A 21,687-nucleotide genomic window follows, 5' to 3' on the forward strand; every position below is an offset into this window, starting at 1 on the left:
GAGGGGAGGCGGGAGTGTGGATGGGTAAAACAGATGAAGGGATTAAAAGAAACTCACTGTGATGAACACGGAATAATGTACAGAATTTTTGAATCACTATATTGTACACCTGAAACTAATAGAACACTGTAGGTTAAATAGGAATTAAAATAAAAACAAGAAAGAATTTGCCTTGATAAATCTATACACGTAGTCAGAATGTGAATATATAAGAAAATAAAAACATACATAATTTAGGTGGAAATGACTATAAGGCTTAAATCTCTAAAGAGTAGGAGTAGGATTATTGGGAATTTGCACCATCTAAGACACCCTCTAATATTTAAATCTTTTGCAACAGATTACTTCTGCAAAAAAAAAAAGCTGAAAAGTTGATAATTCAGCCATTCATTTACATTAAACAAGTCAAAAACATCAAAAAACATACCTGCTTCAGCAGACTTTTTACACTGCCAGAGATAAGGTGTTGACAAATGAGCTTCTGAACTACTGGATGTGATGCCCTATCAAGCTGTGTTAAGAAACCCAAACAAAAGCCCTAGGGAAAAAAAAGAATAAACAAATATGCATAAAACTAATTACCCTTCTGCAGTAACAGGCCAACATATTTCGGGAACAAAATTCAACCTTCTTAGATGGTACTGGTTCCCAGAACTATTTTTTTTCCCTTGGGGAGGGAGGGAAGGAGGGGAGAGAGGGAGAGAAGGGGAAAGGGAGAGGGAGAGAGGGGGGAAAGAGAAAGAGAGAAAGAGAGAGAGAGAGAGAGGAATGAGAATGGAAGGGGCAGAGGAAAAGGGAGAGAGAATACTAAGCAGGCCTCACACCTAGTGCAGAGCCAAAATCGAGTTAAATGCTTAACTGACTGAGCCACTCAGGCATGCAATCCCCCCACCCCTCTGCTGAACAACTTTTATTTTTTTTTAATGTTTATTTTTGACAGAGAGAGAGAGAGAGAGAGAGCGCGTGCAAGCGAGCACGAGCGGGGAGGGGCAAAGAGGGAGGGAGACACAGAATCTGAAGCAGGCTCCGGGGTTCTGAGCTGTCAGCACAGAGCCCGACATAGCGCTCAAACTCACAGACTGTGAGATCATGACCTGAGCTGAAGTCGGACACTCAACCGACTGAGCCACCCAGGCGCCCCATGCTGAACAACTTTTAAATGTGACAGGATGGTAGAAGAAGGTCAGGGTAGCGCTGGTATGAAAGTTCTGGGCTTATCTGACTAAATGTAAAACACAGGCAAACCCGGCAGACACATAACCACTCCCTCCCTTCTGACGGTGAGCCCATCCGCCAAGCTCCCATACAAAAAACACAGACTTTAGAAAGACCTCATAGAGTGAGCGCTGAATGTTGCTACACGGATTGGAGGCTGCAAATCGCAGGGCCCTGCAAAGAGTCCGAAGGCTGTAGTGAGGTCTATGGCCAGTTCCATCCACTAATTTTGTCCCAGAGTCTTTCCGTAGAGCTGTGTACAAGCTACAAAAAGGACAGAGTTCAGGTGACTTATTAATTGATTAGCATTCACTATTTTGCTGTTATTCCAATTTTTCTACATAAGGCCCAAAGCCATTTTCCCTGACTTAGATGGTTAAGCTTGCATACAACTTGCTAGAGCATTCACCAAAACCTCTCACATACTCTTTTAAATCTATTTTTCACACGCTCAGACTCTTTCAAAAAAAGGATCTATCAATTTCCTTTAGGATGAAAAGAGGAGAGGTGAGAAACATTGGATTCTTAACAAAAAGAGAGACAGGAGAGGCCTTTACCAAGAATATATAGAGTCCAAACATAACGTTTCAGAGTTAGCTCTAATACAATGGGGAAATAAAGTTCCTATGTAAGCGACAATAGTGATGGATAAGCACAGAGAAAACTCATGGTGTTCTGAAAGGTCATAGATGTGGCCATAATCAATAATGACAAAATTTAAAAAGCATGAATATAAGGTGACGGTTACTGTTATCATTGCCATTGGCTTTAGGGGTCCAGAAGATAACAAGATGGAAGAAGTTTCAGACTGAAACATGAAATGCAAGAAATTTAAAATTTCATGAAACTGATGATCAGCTACACAAGATCAAGAGTAACCAAATGTGTGTCACAGATGAAATCCAAGTGCTTGCCCAAATGGGATCTGGCTTGCCTCTTTGCAATTTAGCTATATATTCTTCTTTGTGCAGAAAGTGGCTACTTACTACTCGTACTATCAGCATTTTACAAGAGCCTCTGCTTTATCTAGCCTGTTTTATCTCCACTTTTGAATTTTAACCACACATATTTATACTTCTGTCCAAAATCTCGGCTAACAAAAAGTGTTCCAATTTTAGAATGTGGTATTGGTAAACCATTTCAAAGCATTTTCATAAATGCCTCCTTAACTAACCTATTTAAAATAGGGCTCTAAGCCTGTATGTTGTAATCCTTAACTAACCTATCTAAAATAGGGCTCTAAGCCTGTATGTTGTAATCCCCATTTTGTGGTGTTATTTTTATTCACTTAACACAACCTAAAATTACAGTATGTATCTCCTTATTTATTGGTTACATTCACCTCTTGAATTAAAAGGTCTATGAGGAGAACCAGGATTCTGTCTCTTATTTATAGCTGTATCCCTAGTACCTGGGCAACTCAGTAATTATTTGTATAAAAAATAAGGAACAAACCACAAAATGCAAAGTAAAACATTAATATGATCCTATTTCAAAACTTTACACAGGGGGCACCTGGGCAGCTCAGTTGTTTGAGCATCCAAGTTGATTTCAGCTCGGGTCATGACCCCAACATCGTGGGATCAAGTCCCTCATTGGGCTGTGCACTGAGGATGGAGCCCGCTTAAGATTCTCTCTCCCGGGGCGCCTGGGTGGCAGTCGGTTAAGCGTCCGACTTCAGCCAGGTCACGATCTCGCAGTCCATGAGTTCGAGCCCCGCATCGGGCTCTGGGCTGATGGCTCAGAGCCTGGAGCCTGTTTCCGATTCTGTGTCTCCCTCTCTCTCTGCCCCTCCCCCCTTCATGCTCTGTCTCTCTCTGTCCCAAAAATAAATAAATGTTGAAAAAAAAATTTTTTTTAAATAAATAAATAAATAAAAGATTCTCTCCCTCTGCTCCCCCCCCTACTCGCTCTCCCTCCCTCCCTATAAATTAAAAACAAAACAAAACAAAACAACTTACATAGTGTGTATTTCTATCTAGACAACAGACAAAATGAACTAAGTGACATGCCCAGGACGAAAGAATTCGTTTCTGACACAGCCTGTATGAGAATCCAGTTATCTGATATAAAAGATTATGCCCTATCCACAAGGCATAAAAAACAAAAACAGAAAAACAAAAAAGACTCAAGAAAGCACCAAGCCACATGGCTAGTCTGTATGTTTTCCAGTTAAGCCTCAATTAATTCTAAACCTGAATCCCTTATTTTACCAACCTTTTCCCCCCTATATCCCACATAAGTAGTATGCAAACTGCAAAATTAAGATTTCATCAAGACAGATCAAAAGAGAAGCCAGTTACATCTTCCACGGATGCAAACTCTTAGCTATGAATACAAAAGTAATTAGGAGAGCATTATCCAATTACTTAAATATTCTCATACATGGTGATTCTTAAGCTTTCAATGTAGCTTCATTAGTAAAATCCAAAGAAGATCATAAGGTCCCTACTTTAAAACAGAAACCTTAATCATAATCCTTCTCTAGCAAAAAAGAAATAATAAAATAGATGCATGAGGCATACATTGTTTGTTCAGGGAAAAGTTTATCAGAGAAACCAAAGTGAACCTACTTGATAATTCCTTGCACTGTGATCTTATTCACACTCAGTCCTTTCAGATAATCCACAATAAGAATCTGTAAATCTTCTTTACTTTCCAATTCTTCTACATAAAGTTCTGTGAACCTGGAAGACAATTATTATTACAGAATTAAAATTTTGAGGAATACAACTATTTTGATAATAAAAAATAGAAAACACAAGAAGTTATGTAAACTCATTTGAACTTTTTACAGTATAAACTATAAAAGCCTTTCATGTATGAGAAAGAACGAATACGGCCCTTTGTAGCAACGTGGATGGAACTGGAGAGTGTGATGCTAAGTGAAATAAGCCATACAGAGAAAGACAGATACCATATGTTTTCACTCTTATGTGGATCCTGAGAAACTTAACAGAAACCCATGGGAGAGGGGAAGGAAAAAAAAAAAAGAGGTTAGTGGGAGAGAGCCAAAGCATAAGAGACTCTTAAAAACTGAGAACAAACTGAGGGTTGATGGGGGGTGGGAGGGAGGGGAGGGTGGGTGATGGGTATTGAGGAGGGCACCTTTTGGGATAGCACTGGGTGTTGTATGGAAACCAATTTGACAATAAATTTCATATATTGAAAAAAATTTTTTAAAAACTAATAAATAAAAGCCTTTCATGTAGATACATATGGACCATAATGAAATGAAAGATAACCGTTGCCAAAAATTTATTTGCATGTAATGAAGTTTTTCATGTACAGTCCTTACAAGAAAGAGTTACAAAAGTAAGACATTTGTCCTCATTTTCAGAGGTGTTTTTGATTCTAACTACATGTAATAAAACATACACGCTGCAACAACAACAGAACAGTATCAACATCACCATCAAAAATAAAATCATGGGGAAAAAATGATAAAATTGTAGCAGCAAAGGAAAATACATAATGAAATTTATAACATTTTCCTAAGAAGGTTTTATTACTCATATAATGGAGGGAGGAATCTAATAAAATTTTAACACCATTTTAAAACTCGAAATTCAACAAAAGATCACCGACAAAATTAGATCACTCACCTTTTCCCAAATGCTACATATATAAGATACCAACAGCTAAGTACCTTATTGGTGTCAGTCAGTGCTTAATGATGAAAAGTGAAACTTACAAGGCTTTTTACAAATCACTGGTCTCGTCCAAAGGGATTCCATTCCTAAAATGCACTTAAACATTTATCAGTATGTGAAATTTCTCTGGTAACTACAAAGATATTTGAAGGAGGAAAAAATTTTGTTTTCAACAGTATCCATGATCCATTAAGTGTCATACTAACAACCTAAAGGAAAAATTCTCCAGTGTTTTGGAGTCCTCTGTATTCCTACCATCTGGAGAAAGTAGAGGAATATGACACATAAGGAAGGATTCCGCTTATCAGAGATCAAGAAATCTCAAGCATTGTTATGAGGTTTGGTTGTGTTAGTGTTACCAATCAATAAACAAAGAGAACTAAATAAATAAATAAATAAATAAATAAATAAATAAATAAATCCATCCATCCATCCATCCATCCATCCTCCATCCATCCATCCATCCCCAGGAACCAGTCCATGTCTCCTCACCTGTTTCTTATTCCTGGTGGAAGATTCCTTTTGCCCACATCTGTTGCTGGGTTCATACAGGCAAACAAACGGAAGTCGGGATGACGAACCAGTGGTTCTGTTAAGAGAAAATTATAAATTCTCTACTGGTAACATCAAGTCATCAGCCTTAGGTCCACAGAGGAAGACTATCTAACGCCCCAAAACTTAAGGCCAAGACACCCTGCCTCAGACTGTTACTGCTGGCTGCTTAAACCATCCTTGCTTTTTCTGAAACCCCACTGAACAGTTTCCAGGCCTATATACCCCTTAATCTTCTGCTGCCATTCCACCATCTTTTAAGGTATCGTTGTTCATTATATTGAACAGCAGATATTTTGTCACTGAGTATGCACATCTATTACCTACTTCCCAAGTAACTTGACAAATTATCTTATTCTTTGCATTCCCCATGCTACCTAACTTGGCAGAAAATTAGTACTAGGGAATGAACACTGGGAGACCTATGTAACATACCTAACCAAAAGAATCTTACTCTAAAGAGGCCACAAGGCCTGGTGCCAAGTCAAACCCCAAAGGGATCAAGTGCTACCTGTATCTCCTCGATCTAGCAACACCAGTGAGCCAGAGGAGCCTTCGAGTAAACCACTGAGACATTCTAATGTTTCTGGAGCAGCCAGATTAATCTCATCCAATAAGATCCACTCTCCTTTCTTTACGGCTTGAGCTAGTGTACCCTAAAAAAAGATAAAGTAAAATGTTAAAAATCCATTTCAAATAAAGATACACTCACCAAGAGCAGTTATGCAAGCAGGGTTAGAAATAAGAGGCAAGGGGCGCCTGGGTGGCGCAGTCGGTTAAGCATCCGACTTCAGCCAGGTCACGATCTCGCGGTCCGTGAGTTCGAGCCCCGTGTCAGGCTCTGGGCTGATGGCTCGGAGCCTGGAGTCTGTTTCCGATTCTGTGTCTCCTCTCTCTCTGCCCCTCCCCTGTTGCCTGCTCTCTCTCTGTCCCAAAAATAAATAATAAACGTTGAAAAAAAAAATTTTAAAAAAAGAAATAAGAGGCAAGGGCAAACCTCTTGTACTTGATGAGCTTTCACCCTAAAGGCCCAATGGCTGCCAGCTTGTTGTCAGAGCTAAGGCCAAAACAACCTTTTTTAAATGTCCAAAAGGGTCAAGGGAATATCTTTGAGCCTAACAGAGATGCAACAAAGTAAATCATCTCAGGAGATACATGGTGAGGTAACCGGTAACTTATAATGTATTCAGATGTTTATAGGTGCCCAAATGGTTATTAAAAGCACCCAAAATAAATACAGGGTCAGTATACTGACAAGTATGCAAAGATGAAATAAATGACTAAATCAAGAAGGTACAGTGGTTGTAATACATAGCCTTTCACATTTGTTGAAGAATATCAAAATAAATCTCATCTTTACTGAGTTATCTTTTCAAGTTCTACTTCCAAGAACACTGAAAGATAAATATTAAAATCTACTCAGGTGACAGAACATCAAAAATTGGATTATGTTATTATTAAATGGCTTTGTACTTTTGCTTTCATGATGATCCTAACAGAATCTTCAATAAATTTAATTGAAAAAAATAAAATAGAACAAATGTAGTGAACTCTATTGTAATGCCAAATCATAAAATAGGTATAAACCCCTTTTTTTAATTTATTTATTTTATTTTATTTTTTATCTTTTAAATCTTATATCCAAATTAGTTAGCATCTAGTGCAACAATGATTTCAGGAGTAGATTCCTTAGTGCCCCTTACCCATTTAGCCCATCTCGCCTCCCACAACCCCTCCAGTAACCCTCAGTTTGTTCTCCATATTTATGAGTCTCTTCTGTTTTGTCCCCCTCCCTGTTTTTATATTATTTTTGTTTCCCTTCCCTTTTGTTCATCTGTTTTGTCTCTTAAAGTCTTCATATGAGTGAAGTCATATGATTTTTGTCTTTCTCTAATTTCACTTAGCATAATACCCTCCAGTTCTATCCACATAGTTGCAAATGGCCAAGATTTCATTCTTTTTGATGGCCGAGTAATACTCCATTGTGTGTGTGTGTGTGTGTGTGTGTGTGTGTACACACACACACCACACCTTCTTTATCCATTCATCCACTGATGGACATTTGGGCTCTTTCCATACTTCGGCTATTGTTGATAGTGCTGCTATAAACACGGGGGTGCATGTGTCCCTTCGAAACAGCACACCTGTATCCCTTGGATAAATGCCTAGTAGTGCAATTGCTGGGTCATAGGGTAGCTATATTTTTCATTTTTTGAGGAACCTCCATACTGTTTTCCAGAGTGGCTGTACCAGCTTGCATCCCCAGGTATAAACCCTATTTTGAAAGCACTTGACATCCTAATGGGTGATTTTAGAATAAATCCTACTAAGATTAAGCAATGACGACCAAATTTCCCATACTGATGCACATATGACTGAATGATCTTGCTCTCTCACCAAAACACCATCTCAAATAAGATTCCTACCTTTCTCAGGGCATAGTCAATTATGCCACAAAAGAATTTAATAAGCTTCCATCATGAAAATTTAATTAAGATGATCTTTCCCACAGGTCACAGGACAGAAAACAATAGAGCTATCCATTTACTAGAATAGAAAGTAAGGCCTAAAGAGAACACACTCAAATCTCCCGGCCACGGCCCCCGCCATGAAACAGAGTTCACTAGTCATCCTCAACTGCAACTTTAAAAATAATGGTGCTGGGGCGCCTGGGTGGCTCAGTCGGTTGAGCGTCTGACTTCAGCTGAGATCATGATCTTGCAATTTGTGAGTTCGAGCCCTGCGTCAGGCTCTGTGCTGACAGCTCAGAGCCTGGAGACTAATTTGGATTCTGTGTCTCCTCTCTCTGCCCATCCCCCACTTGTGCTCTGTCTCTCTCTCTCAAAAATAAATAAATAAATGTAAAAATAAAAAAAAATTAAAAAAAAAATAATGGTGATTATCAAGACCTTACAATTTCCATAAAGGACATTTTTCAGAAACCCTCCCCACAAAATATTAGTATTTATTAAATTTTAAACAGCAAGCACTAAAAACATCAACAGTAATAGTAGCCTGCCTAACTTGCATTTTGCATCAAATCAACATTCCCTTAACCCAGATAGCCAGCCAAAGCAAAATACCTCTACGAATGCAAACAAGAGGGCATTTTCGTCATTTCATCTGTTTGCTGAGCATGGCTGAGTCTAGACCCAATGCTTCCCATTTCTCTTTTAGGAGTAACCCTAGAAAAGAATAAAGACAAGAATTTAACACACATTTTGAGTTGTAATACATTTAACTTACACACACACAAAACTCATACAAAAATCAAACATCTTAGACATACTAAAAAATAAGTCCTAACACTTATATAATGCTATGTACCAGCAACTATACTAATCAGCTCATTTATATATGCATGTGTATATTAGTTAATTTTTTTACCCTTCACAACAATCCTTTCAAGTAGGTACTCTTACTCCCATTTTAGGGATAAGAAAGCACATAGAAGACAACTTAAGCTACCAAAACCCCTTTGACTATAGAACTTAGCTTTTTGAAGAACTTATTTTCTAAGGAAATAAGACTGAGTGACCAGTAAGTGGTACTGGTACATCAACATCACCAACCATGTTTTTATGGAAATCTTGCCTAGAATCACAGGAACAGCAATACTTCAGAATTAGTCATCTTTGCCCCTAAGTCCCAGAAAACTCCAATTTGTATTGCTTCATTCTTCCCCAAACTCCTCTCCTAATTCTATAACTGAACCCAAGTTTGTCTGCCTGACATGCAGCAAAGCCAAACAGAGAGCAAGGATGCATTTAAGAGGCAGCCAAATGAGGAGACTCAGGAAAGCAAGCCTCAAATACACAAGCCTGAAGAGTCAGGGATATTTAAAGGCAAACGAAAACAGATGTGGTAAAAAGTGCATCTGTGGTTATTAGTCTGCAGCTGCACTTATCATTAGTTCCATTAACCCTTTGGTTACCAGTTTCACTCCCCATTGTCTTTTGATCATGCTTATTCCTGAAGGAACTGGGATGATTGACAGCTCTTGCTACTTCCTGCTGAAACAGGGTGCAATTTTCACGGTTTGAGGAATCAAACAACTTCGTGCTTTCTTGGTAATATTCCCTGGTACTTAGCTTAACCTGTGCATTCTGCTTAAACAAACTAGTAGTGTCTTCTTTGGTTGTTTTGAAGCAACATCGGAAAGCTGACATCTTGAGCAACCAGACAAACTACCAGGCACAGCTAAAGTCCTTATCTTCATCATGCAGCAAATAAACTTTATCAAGAATAAGGGGCTTTACAATTTGGGGAAGAACTGCATCTCCAATGCTCTTTCTTATCACTACATCGCATTTTTTTGCTGTGGCTGACAACTACGTTATCACCAACCAATTCTTTCATAGCGATGCTCTGAAGCTCTGATGTTAGGTGAATTTCTCACTGGTGTTAGAACCAGTCTCAAACACAATTGAATGAATTCTATTGAATCTCCTCATTCCTTTAAAAGCCAGCTGCCTGATTGAAGTCTTGGTGTTTCCTCAAAGTCAACTGGCATTACTTCATGGTAGGGGTTGGCCTGTGACACCAATGACACAGTAAGCAGGTGAATTCAGGAAATATTTAACTGTGGAGAAGAATATTCTTATAATGTAGCAGGTGGATCCTGGAGGGCTAACACAGCATCTCCCACTCTGACCAGGTGGGTTCAATCAGCTCCAGGGGCCACCATGTGGGTACACCCATCTGGTCTATTTTTCTGCATGTCCATATTCAGATCCTTGTGCAGTAAAAAGCAGGAAATCTGGCCACTATCTTTCCTCTATTAGAGACACAGCTGTTCTTACAGTGGCATTCCAAGCATGTGCAAAAACCTTCACCTGGTGTCTAGCCTTTATTGCTTATGGATTCAAACTGCTATATTCAGCAAAATAGCAAAACCAGTAACCCGAAGTAATCACACTCATCTGTTAGTCCGTCTCCTGAAAAATACCTTAAGATCTGTTGGGGCTCACAAGAATAGTTAGCAAAATTTTGTTCCAAAGATGGTGGGTGAAATCTGTGCTCAAGGTGTGTCATCCAAGGTTTGGGTGATTCTGGCTCTTCTGTTTTTTGTCTTGTTTCCTCCAAGGTCAAAAGTCCCCTTCCCTTCCAACTAGCCCCATGGGCATGTACTAAGGAAAGGGCTTCAGCTTTGTTGATGGGTTACCACAGTATAGTCAAAGTCCTTGTATACCATTACAAATTAACATTCTTGGGGCGCCTGGGTAGCTCAGTTGTTAAGTGTCCAACTTCGGCTCAGGTAATAATCTCATGGTTCATGAGTTCGAGCCCCGTGTTAGGCTCTGCATTCTCTATACGTTGTGCCCCCCCCCCCAATAAATAAACATTAAAAAAAAATTAACATTCTCCACTTTTGACAAGTTTTTGTTTTGTTAGAAAAACTTCACAATTCAATATTGTTTCTTCTTGTCCTGAGTTTAACTGTTCTGACCCGAGATATGAGGTTTACTCCAGGTGTTATAAACCAGTCTTAGTCTTAATAGGTTAGTTCTGTTCAACAGTTGTCTTAGCTCAGGAGGCAGTCCTGCAGGTGGGCTCTCAAAGCTAGGCCTGATAAGGCTGCTAGAAACACTATAAGCAAGGTATCAAGTTGGTATTCCTAAGGGGCTTTATGGGCTCCATAGAGTCAACCTAGATCCTTAAAGCTATGTGGTCACATTTGAGTCTATGCATTTTACACTCAAATAGGACATTCCAGTCAGAGCCTTGGTAATATAACCAATGTTTCCAGTGGTGTTCTGTTACAAATAGAACAGATTCTTAGAGAACTTATGCTAATAATAATAACCGCCATGAAAATATAAGAATATTCACTGAGAATTTTTGAATTCTGGAGGAATCAGGGGAAAAAAATGAATGTTTCATATTTGTTTACAAAGGAATACTGTATTAAATTTCTGCAAGTCACAGCTTAAGAGAAAAACTTTCCTTAAATCTGGAAGGGCAAACACTAAAGAGCCAGCAATGTTTCAAACAAAAGTCATAAAAAATGAAACCATTTTTCTTAATTCTTTCAGTCCCATGTTACTCTGCTTGAATCCAGTTTTTCATTAGTTCCAGAAATTTATACCTAGTTCAGTTTTATGATCTTAAAGATATGAGAAAACTGTATTTGTCAAAAGTTCTTTCCTTGCATTGCATTAAAGGTGAAAGGTATTTGCAAGATCATCAGAGTAAAATAGTAACTATAAATGACAAAAGATTACAAAATGGCCACGGTTAAAGATATGATGGGACTTCATTATAATGCAGTTGACAAGGAAATTTGTCAGCATTTCAATAATTAGAATTACAAGTGATGACATAAAATCTTATAACCTCAGGAGGTTTATCATCACTTATTTGACCATGCTTCCCATGTGATTTGATATACCAAATAAGCCTAGTTGGTAAAAAAAAGACTTCATTTAGAAGCTGAATTTTGGGAAGTCTGTCAGAAATATGAGAAATTTTTAAAGCATATGCCAAAACAGGATTACAAATCATTACAAAATTTGGTATTTAATTATCTATTTAGCCAAGGCAGCAATAAGAGATTCTAAAGGCAAATACAGAAGGTTACAGATTTGTTAGCAACACTGAAGTCTTTTCTTAAATAATCAAGGATCTAACAGAGACAAAACACAGAAACTTTGTTTTTCTAAGCAGGTTACATTAATGATAAAGAAAACCCTTTGTTATAATTTCTTATTAGGCCAATACGGAAGGAAACTGTCATTTTAACAGAAAAACCTAATTCCAGTTTTATACCAGTATACTTCCTGTATTAAACGTACTCTTCCAACAACATGAATTCTTTAAAAATGTATGCAGTCCCTCCTTTTTCCTCCCTGTCATCTCCAATGTTGATATATAGTTATTGGGACAAGGACATCTAGGGTACTGCACAGATCTGATCTCTTGTGGCACGTGCGGTGACGTGCTAACCAGAATCTCCATCAGAAATGAAGGGCTTTCGGGGCGCCTGGGGGGGCTCAGTTGGCTGACCACCCAGCTCAGGTCATGATCTTGAGATTGAGCCCCTTGATGGATTCTGTGCTGGGTATGGAGCCTGCTTAAGATTCATATTCTCTTTCTCTCTCTCTCTCCCTCCCTCTCTCCCCCCCCCCCACCCCATCTCTGCCCCTCCCCCTACTTGCGCTCATGCTCTTGCTCTGGCTCTCTCTCAAAAAAAAAAAAAAAAAAAAAGGAAGAAAAAAAAAAGAAAGGAAAGGCTCTCAGTCCTCAATTCTCAGATGCCATCAGGGACTGCCTTGACTGAAGACAATTGCTTTGCCAAGGGCATGCCCTCTTCCCAGGTGGTCACATCCAATGACTATTATAGAAGTCCAGCCCCAATTTAGGATGGTTCTCAAGAAAATCCAACTTTTGGAACTCCTCAGAGAATCAGCTATGGCTTCTGTTGATAGTGTATCACTGCTCAATTTCTGCTTAATCTTGCTCTCTTACCCCTTTCTGTTACCCACGTGTAGACCACTCCCTAATAAACTTTACATACTAATATCCATAATCTTGGGGCTCTGGGTGGCTCAGTAGGTTGAGCATCCAACTCTTGATTTTTTTCTTGGTTCAGTTCATGATCCCAGGGACATGGGACCAAGCCCTGTGTCGGGCTCCATGCTAAGGGAGGAGTCTGCTTGGGATTTTCTCTCTCTCCCTCTGCCCCTCTCCCCTTCTCCCCTGTGTGCACGCTCTCTCTCTTTAAAAAAACAAAAACATGGGAATGCAAGCTGGTGCAGCCACTCTGGAAAACAGTATGGAGGTTCCTCAAAAAACTAAAAATAGAACTACCCTACGACCCAGCAATTGCACTGCTAGGCATTTATCCACGGGATACAGGTGTGCTGTTTCGATGGGACACATGCACCCCCATGTTTATAGCAGCACTATCAACAATAGCCAAAGTATGGAAAGAGCCCAAATGTCCATCAGTGGATGAATGGATAAAGAAGATGTGGTATACATATACAATGGAGTATTACTCAGAAAAAGAATGAAATCTTGCCATTTGCAACTATGTGGATGGAACTGGAGGGTATTATGCTAAGTGAAATTAGTCAGAGAAAGACAAAAATCATGACTTCAACTCATATGAAGACTCTAAGAGACAAAACAGATGAACATAAGGGAAGGGAAACAAAAGTGATATAAAAACAGAGAGGGGGACAAAACAGAAGAGACTCATAAACATGGAGAACCAAACTGAGGGTTACTAGAGGGGTTGTGGGAGGCAGGATAGGCTAAATGGGTAAGGGGCACTAAGGAATCTACTCCTGAAATCATTGTTGCACTAGATGCTAACTAATTTGGATGTAAATTTTAAAATATAAAAAATAAAATTAAAAAATAATAAAAAAACAAAAACAAAAAAACAACTAATATCATTAATCTTAGTGACTACCATGCACAAAAATTCCTTTCCAAAGATTCCCTTCTCACAAACCTTCTACAACTTTCCTTTTTTTTTTAATTTTTTTTTTCAACGTTTATTTTATTTTTGGGACAGAGAGAGACAGCATGAACGGGGGAGGGGCAGAGAGAGAGGGAGACACAGAATCGGAAACAGAGTCCAGGCTCTGAGCCATCAGCCCAGAGCCTGACGCGGGGCTCGAACTCACGGACCGCGAGATCGAGACCTGGCTGAAGTCGGACGCTTAACCGACTGCGCCACCCAGGCGCCCCTACAACTTTCCTTTTTACATTCATATTTTGACCTACATTTTTCCTCTTTACATACCCAGTCTCACTTTCCTTGCATATATGAATTGTTTCCCTTATCATTTCCAGTAATTCTATGTATTAGAATTCTTAACTCTTAAAAATCTTAAGTTTCTAGTAAAAACTAAGTAGTAACTAATTGTAAACTGTTTGTTGTGTTGGCATTTTTTATATTGGTAAACTTATGACTACACTGAAGAATTTTTAGAAATGTATGCCTTATTTCAGTGTACCATAAAACATGTTTACTAATAAACCCAAATATCTTTAGTTTCTCTGTAACAGGAAGCCAAAAGCAGATAAAACTATGTTTAGTAATTAATGTTTTCTTACCTGGAAATTATATAGATACTTAATTTACTTAACCCATCATTTAACTTTGTAAAACTTTATAGGTGACCAAAGATTTTGAAAGCGACTTAAAAGTTTACCTATAAACTTTTTTTTAAATGTTTATTCATTTTTGAGAGAGAGAGACAGAGGCAGACAGAGAGGGAGACACAGAATCTCTGGTAGGCTCCAGGCTCTGAGCTGTCAGCACAGAGCCCAACAGGGGGCCTGAACTCATAAACCGAGAGATCATGACTGGAGCTGAAGTCAGGTGCTTAACCAATTGAACCACCCAGGCTCCCCAACCTATAAACTTTTTTATCTTATTTATATCCGTTTCTTTTTTCTTAATAGTTACGTTTAGATTGCCAATCTAAACTTTAGAAGAAAGTCATTCTCCCAAGAAACATATATTTAAAAAAAATTTTTTTTGTATCAACTTATTTGACTTAAGTAAATCGAAGCAGAATAAAAGTAATGCTGTTAATTCTAAAGACATGTCTATTAAACAAACAACCTTAAACCAACAACCTTAAATTAGCTTTAATACCAAATATTTTTTCAGATCACGTAAATGTGAAAAACTTACATTAGTTTCTGAGTTTTAGAATGTCTAAAGCTTACAATCACTTGCCTTTTTTTTTAATTTTTTTTTTAATGTTTATTTATTTTTGAGAGAATGCAAGCAGGGGAGGGGCAGAGAGAGAGGAAGACAGAGAATCCGAAGCAGGCTCCAGGCTGTCAGCACAGAGCCCGACATGGGGCTCAAACTCACAAACTGTGAGATCATGACCTGAGCCGAAGTCAGAGGTTCAACCAACTGAGCCACCCAGGTGCCCCACAAGCACTTGCCTTTAAACCAACTTATATATAACTCCTTTACAAACTAATTTTAGCAATACTATCCAAAGGTGGAGAAAATTTCTCATATTTACAACATACATGAACACATGAATATACAAAAAAGATGCAAACAAAATCTTACAGAACAAATCCAACTGCAAATGGTATTATAATGCATGGATTCATTAATTGGTCATCATTACCTGGAGTCTAATGAATATTATGACCAAGCAGTGTCGCAAAAAAGATCATCTTTTTCCTTTCATGGGTTCATAACTAAGCACTGCTCAGTTTTAAAGAATATAACCCAAAAGGCTGCATTCAGGAATCAAACTGTCATTTCCCATTTTCCAATTACAATGCAGCTGATTTTACCCAAAGATCCCCAAAGAAGCAACAACAAACCAAATGAATGAAACCCAGAGTACCTCTGTGAGCACTGGTTCCTCCCTAAAAGTCAGGGCTTCACCAACTGAACCAAATGGCTTCCTAGTCAATCTTTTCTAATTAAGCAAGGGAAGGATGCTAAGAGAGCCAAACCAAATGGAAGGAAGAAATGACCTCACCAGGACACATCTGCCCAAACCAAAAACCATTCCCTGCCCATGAGAGCTAAATTAAACACTGAGGGCTGGCAGCACCCAGTCAGGGCAGGGAGTGTCATCCTTAGGAAAAAGAGCCTAGACAGCTGCTTAGACTTTCCCCCAGATTGTTGTTGTCGGCTGGGGGATCATGAACCACTGGCAAAAAGCTCCTGTCTGGCTCACCAAATTTGTAACTAAACTCCAGTTCATGTGCCCAACACACAGCAAGCCATTTAAGATGTCGATTATGTAGCAAGGAAAGGGTTTACTTGAGAGGCAGCCAAGGGGTGCCTGGCTGGCAGTCATACAGCACACAACTCTTGATCTCAGGGTTGTAGGTTTGAGCCCCACTTTGGGTGTAGAGATTACTTAAAAATAAAATCTTAAAAACCAAACAAAAAAAAGAGGCAGTGAGACAAGGAGATGGGAGAGCAAGCCTCAAATCTGTCTCCTGGAAGGAGAAGAGGCACGGATATTTAAAGGAAAACACTGCAGCCTGGTTTATTAGTCTGTAGCTGTGCTTATTAGTTCCATTAACCCTTTGGTCACTGGTTTCAATTCTGTTAATTAAGCCAAAGCCTCATGGCCTCCCACTAGCAGTATGGGTCCTGTTCTTACCAGTTTCACTTTCTTTTCCATCCTTGTTGACGGCCGACTTGTGTACATGCTGCATTAGTCTGAGGAGATCATGCCACCGTTTCTGCCTGTAACAGGTCTGAATGTGTCCTAAGAATGTAAAGTTTTGCTTCTTGGAAAATGTCTGGGCAAAGAGTTCTTCAAATGCCTCCCGTAAGGGCAGCCAAATAAGTTTATGGTCCACCGGTTTGTAACTGAAACAAAAGGTAAATATAATTCCCAAACTTCTGAAGCTACTAGAGATTAGAAATCATGTGTTAGAAAATAGGAATAGGTCCAAGATTTCATTTACTCAAAATCAGAAATAATATCAAAATACTTTAAAGATCTATGTTAAAGCTTTAGGGGTGCCTGGGTGGCTCAGTTAGTTGAGCATCCAAGTCTTGATTTTGGCTCAGGTCCTAATCCCAGGGTCATGGGACTGAGCCCCACGTGGGGCTCTGCACCAAGCGTAGAGACTACTTGGGATTCTCTCTCCCTCTCCCTCTGCCCTTCTTCTCTGCTCAGACTCACTCTCTCTATATTAACAATCTATGTTAAAGTTTTAAATTATAATCGATTTTCTTCATTCTAAATGTTTGAAGAGTCTACACTGAAGGTAAAAACAGTATTATGAAAAGAATTCGAAATTCCTAGTTGGGCAGTGAAAGGCATGTCACTTATTTTACTAACATGTTTAAATAAACATCACGTAGAAGACTCAATGATAAACCATATTTTATCAAGATTGACCAAAAAGTTTTCAGAATATCTTAGAAGAAAATACAACATCTGAAACTGGTTAGCTTAAGAAAAGTGAACACAGCTCATGCCTTCTCAACTGATGGGGGAGAGAATTGCTCTCAAAGAGAAAAACTAGGGGAGAGAGGACAGCAACAAAACCTTAGATGTTGCAATGGTCTGTGGCCCTCCAAAGCTCAACATTTTATTTCTTAGTATTTAGATTCTCTCTTATTCTTTAGCACTTCTCTGTTGGGGAGCTAGGAAATTAGTTCATATTAATTGTAATATCTGGAGGTGACAGGTGATAATAAACAGTCGAGAACAAATGCTGTAGCTAGAAGTTGCTCAAGCAGCAACTAATTGTTCCTGGAAAACCTCAGGTATACAATTTTCTATACCCTAAGATACTAAATACTATAATTCAAATACAATGACATAACTTTTATTTCCACAAAAAATAATTTGAGAACTAAAACAAAAACAAGTATGTTTCGCAACAATCAAGCACAATTAGAAAACTCATGGACACTATTTACTCATTGGACTGTGAGAGAGAAACCAGGAGATAAGCAAAACCAATGCCCAGATACTGAGCATCCATCAAAGAGTCTGATTCCAGAGAGAAAAAGTATGAGAACTTCAAACTCATGTACACTTACCAGTAAGCACTAACACATTAGTTAAGACATTTATTTATTCAATTTATTCAACAAAAATTTACTGAGTACCTGTTAGGTGTTAGGCACTGAGTAAACAAGACCCACAAGGTCCTCCCCCACCTACAATCTAACAAAAGAATAGAAAAAGACATCTACTATAAAATATCAAGTAGTAGTTAAGTGCTATGATTATAGATAAATGAGACTGGGTGGAGAAGGCACTGGTAATTTAAATATGATAGAAAGGCTTTGTTAAAGATGAGAGTTTCAAGGCAACCCAAATCAAGCAAGGAAAGGAGTTAAGCCAAACATCTGTGGACCACAAGGGATGCCACACAGAGAACAGCAAGCAACCAGGTGCAACACAGGAAAGTGTGTGGCTGGAGCGCAACAGCAGAGCCAAAGGGAGGAAATTATGTCAGAGAAGTACCAGTGCTAGATTATGAAGGGTCTTATAGGCCCAAAAAAGCCTTTGGAGTGTACTCTAAATGGCCTGAGAAGTCAGTGTAAGGATTTGAGACAGAGAGTAATGCAATCTGATTATACCTTAAAAGGACTGTTAACTACTAAATGGAAGAGACTGTAGGGAAGTTAAGAGTAGAAGCAAACATGAGAGACCTATACACTGGACCAAAGCAAAAGATGATGAACACTAGGAATAGTGAGAAATTAAACAAAACACACATGCTATTTAAATAAAGTTGCTAGTCTTAAAGATGATAGTACGAATGGAATCCAAAGCTAACTGAGGCAGCTGCCTGGGTTCAGTACAGACTGCCTGGGTTCAAACATGAACCAGCCACTACCTTGTACTAGGTACTTAATCCCTATGTGTCTTAGTTCTCTGTTGTGTAAAATGGGGTAAGAGTCTGTGCCTCATGGTTGTTAAAAAGGCCACGTGAGTTAACACAGATAAAGGACTCCAAACAGAGCCTGGAACATGAATGCATATAAGAATTAACTTAAAGTGGAGCATAGTGGCTGGAACAGTTAAGTCATATATTTCAAGTGATGAAAAAAATGAGTCAACATATATACACTTCAGAAAAGAAAAAAATGAATTGTAACACAAATACTCAATGGGAACCAGCCTGACACCTGGGAGAACATACAGTGAGACTACATGTAAGAATTCATTTGAAAATGGGCAAAACGTGGGCTTCGAGCTATATTACAAAGCTGTAATCATCAAGACAGTATGGTACTGGCACAAAAACAGACGCTCAGATCAATGGAAAAGAATAGAGAACCCAGAAATGGACCCACAAATGTATGGCCAACTAATCTTTGACAAAGCAGGAAAGAATATCCAATGAAATAAAGACAGTCTCTTCAGCAAGTTGTGCTGGGAAAACTGCACAGCGACATGCAGAAGAATCAACCTGGACCACTTTCTTACACCATATACAAAAATAAACTCAAAATGGATGAAAGACCTCAATGTAAGACAGGAAACCATCAAAATCCTCCAGGAGAAAGCAGACAAAAACCTCTTTGACCTTGGCTGCAGCAACTTCTTACTCAACATGTCTCCGGAGGCAAGGGAAACAAAAGCAAAAATGAACTACTGGGACCTTATCAAAATAAAAAGCTTCTGCACAGAGGAGGAAACAATCAGCAAAACTAAAAGGCAACTGATGGGGGTGCCTGGATGGCTGAGTCGGTTGAGCATGTGACTTCGGCTCAGGTCATGATCTCGCAGTTCTTGAGTTCGAGCCTCGCGTTGGGCTCTGTGCTGACAGCTCAGAGCCTGGAGCTTGCTTCTGAATCTGTGACTCCCTCTCTCTCTGCCCATCTACTGCTCATACTCTGTCTCTCAAAAAATAAATACAAGTTTAAAAAAATTTAAAAAAAAAAAGGCAACTGATGGAATGGGAGAAGATATTTACAAATGACATTATCAGATAAAGGGTTAGTATCCAAAATCTATAAAGAACTTAATCAAACTCAACACCCAAAAAACAAATAATCCAGTGAAAAAATGGGCAAAAGACATGAATAGACACTTCTCCAAGACTTCCAGATGGCCAACTGACACATGAAAAAATGCTCAACATCACTCATCATCAGGGAAATACAAATCAAAACCACAACGAGATACCACCTCACACCTGTAAGAATGGCTAACATTTAACAACTCAGGCAACAACAGATATTGGCGAGGATGCGGAGAAAGAGGATCTCTTTTGCACTGCTGGTGGGAATGCAAACTGGTGCAGCCACTCTGGAAAAGTGTAGAGGTTCCTCAAAAAATTAAAAACAGAACTACCCTACGACCCAACAATTGCACTACGAGGTATTTGTCTAAGGGATACAAGTGTGCTCTTTTGAAGGGGCCCATGCACCCCAATGTTTATAGCAGCACTATCAACAATAGCCAAGAATGGAAAGAACCCAAATGTTCATCGATGGATGAATAAATGAAGAAGATGTGGTGTACGCGCGCGCGCATGCGCGCGCGCGCGCACACACACACACACACACACACACACACACACAATGGAGTATTACTCGGCAGTCAAAAAGAATGAAATCTTGCCATTTGCAACTACGTAGATGGAACTAGAGGTATTATGCTAAGGAAATTTGTCAGAGAAAGAGAAATATATGAGGACTTTAAGATACAAAACAGATGAACATAAGGAAAGGGAAGCAAAAATAATATAAAAATGGAGGGGGACAAAACATAAAAGGCTCTTAAATATGGAGAACAGAGGGTTACTAGAGGGGTTGTGGGAGGGGGGGATGGGCTAATTGAGTAAGGGGCATTAAGGAATCTACTCCTGAAATCATTGTTGCACTATATGCTAATTAATTTGGATGTAAATTAAAAAAATAATAATAAAATAAAATAATTAAAAAAAAAAAACTACTTATAATGGGTGACGTGACATAGACGTAGACGTGAAATAGACCTAGTCCATGTTCAGTTATTGTAAGACTAGCCTTTTGTGTTAGGAGTATGTAATAGCAGAACATTCCTGAAGACATATATAGATACAAAATAGAAAGAAATACATGGTAGTATAGATATACCGAGTTAAGAAACAAATTATATCACTAAAAAAACATTGCCAAGTACCTCAATGAAGGAAAGAGGAGATTAAGTGTCAATGAACTAACAGAAGTAAGCTAAAAACAAGGTAGAAAGATCACTGGGGAAAAAATAAAAAAATGAAAGTAGAATTAAAGAAAGATAAATCTCAGCTAATGGATCTTAAGACAGAATATATATTTAAAAGTGTTAATTAAGTACATAACTAGTGATATGTATAGAAGAGAATATAAGTAAAAGGAGGAAGCAGGAATCCAAAGTAGCACTCCCGCCACAGCAGGGAGGGCTATAAGACAAAGAAAGAGTAAAAATAAAAACTGCTGTAATGTGACCCTCAAAAAAAGAGATAAATGAAAAGCTTTCTGGTAGATGCCATAAAGAACAAAAAGGGCAATAAATTCTACTTTACGCCTTTAAGGGTTTTTTTAAGCAATTGTTTACAGTTAATGGGACAGATCCCAATATCACTCAACTTAAGGTATGCCAAAAACATCCATCAGTTTTACAGCCTTCGGCACAAACTAAAACTGATCACGAATCTAACATATTCAAAAACACCAACAGGGAAGAAGGGCCTTTTAATGACCACAGTGGAATCCCATGAGCAACATTTAACCAAGTAGAGAGCTACTTAATGTTTCAAAGATAATTGAACTGCAGGAGAGAATCTAGCTCCAAGGCAGTGCGACTCTAGAACGTAC

The 21,687-nt window shown here is 38.7% G+C and overlaps 1 protein-coding gene across 1 annotated transcript in view; it reads right to left on the reverse strand.

The window, feature by feature from the left end:
• The window catches only part of MDN1 (midasin AAA ATPase 1), a 175,975-nt gene that overhangs the window by 112,545 nt on the left and 41,743 nt on the right, over nt 1–21,687 (reverse strand). The window contains 8 exon segments of the mRNA XM_030315968.1: nt 428–538; nt 1,332–1,479; nt 3,789–3,902; nt 5,361–5,457; nt 5,932–6,076; nt 8,504–8,537; nt 8,539–8,605; nt 16,532–16,743. Of these exon segments, the coding sequence (XP_030171828.1) occupies nt 428–538; nt 1,332–1,479; nt 3,789–3,902; nt 5,361–5,457; nt 5,932–6,076; nt 8,504–8,537; nt 8,539–8,605; nt 16,532–16,743 (928 nt within the window).

Source organism: Lynx canadensis, chromosome B2 (assembly GCF_007474595.2).
Source record: "Lynx canadensis isolate LIC74 chromosome B2, mLynCan4.pri.v2, whole genome shotgun sequence".
Lineage (NCBI taxonomy): Eukaryota > Metazoa > Chordata > Mammalia > Carnivora > Felidae > Lynx > Lynx canadensis.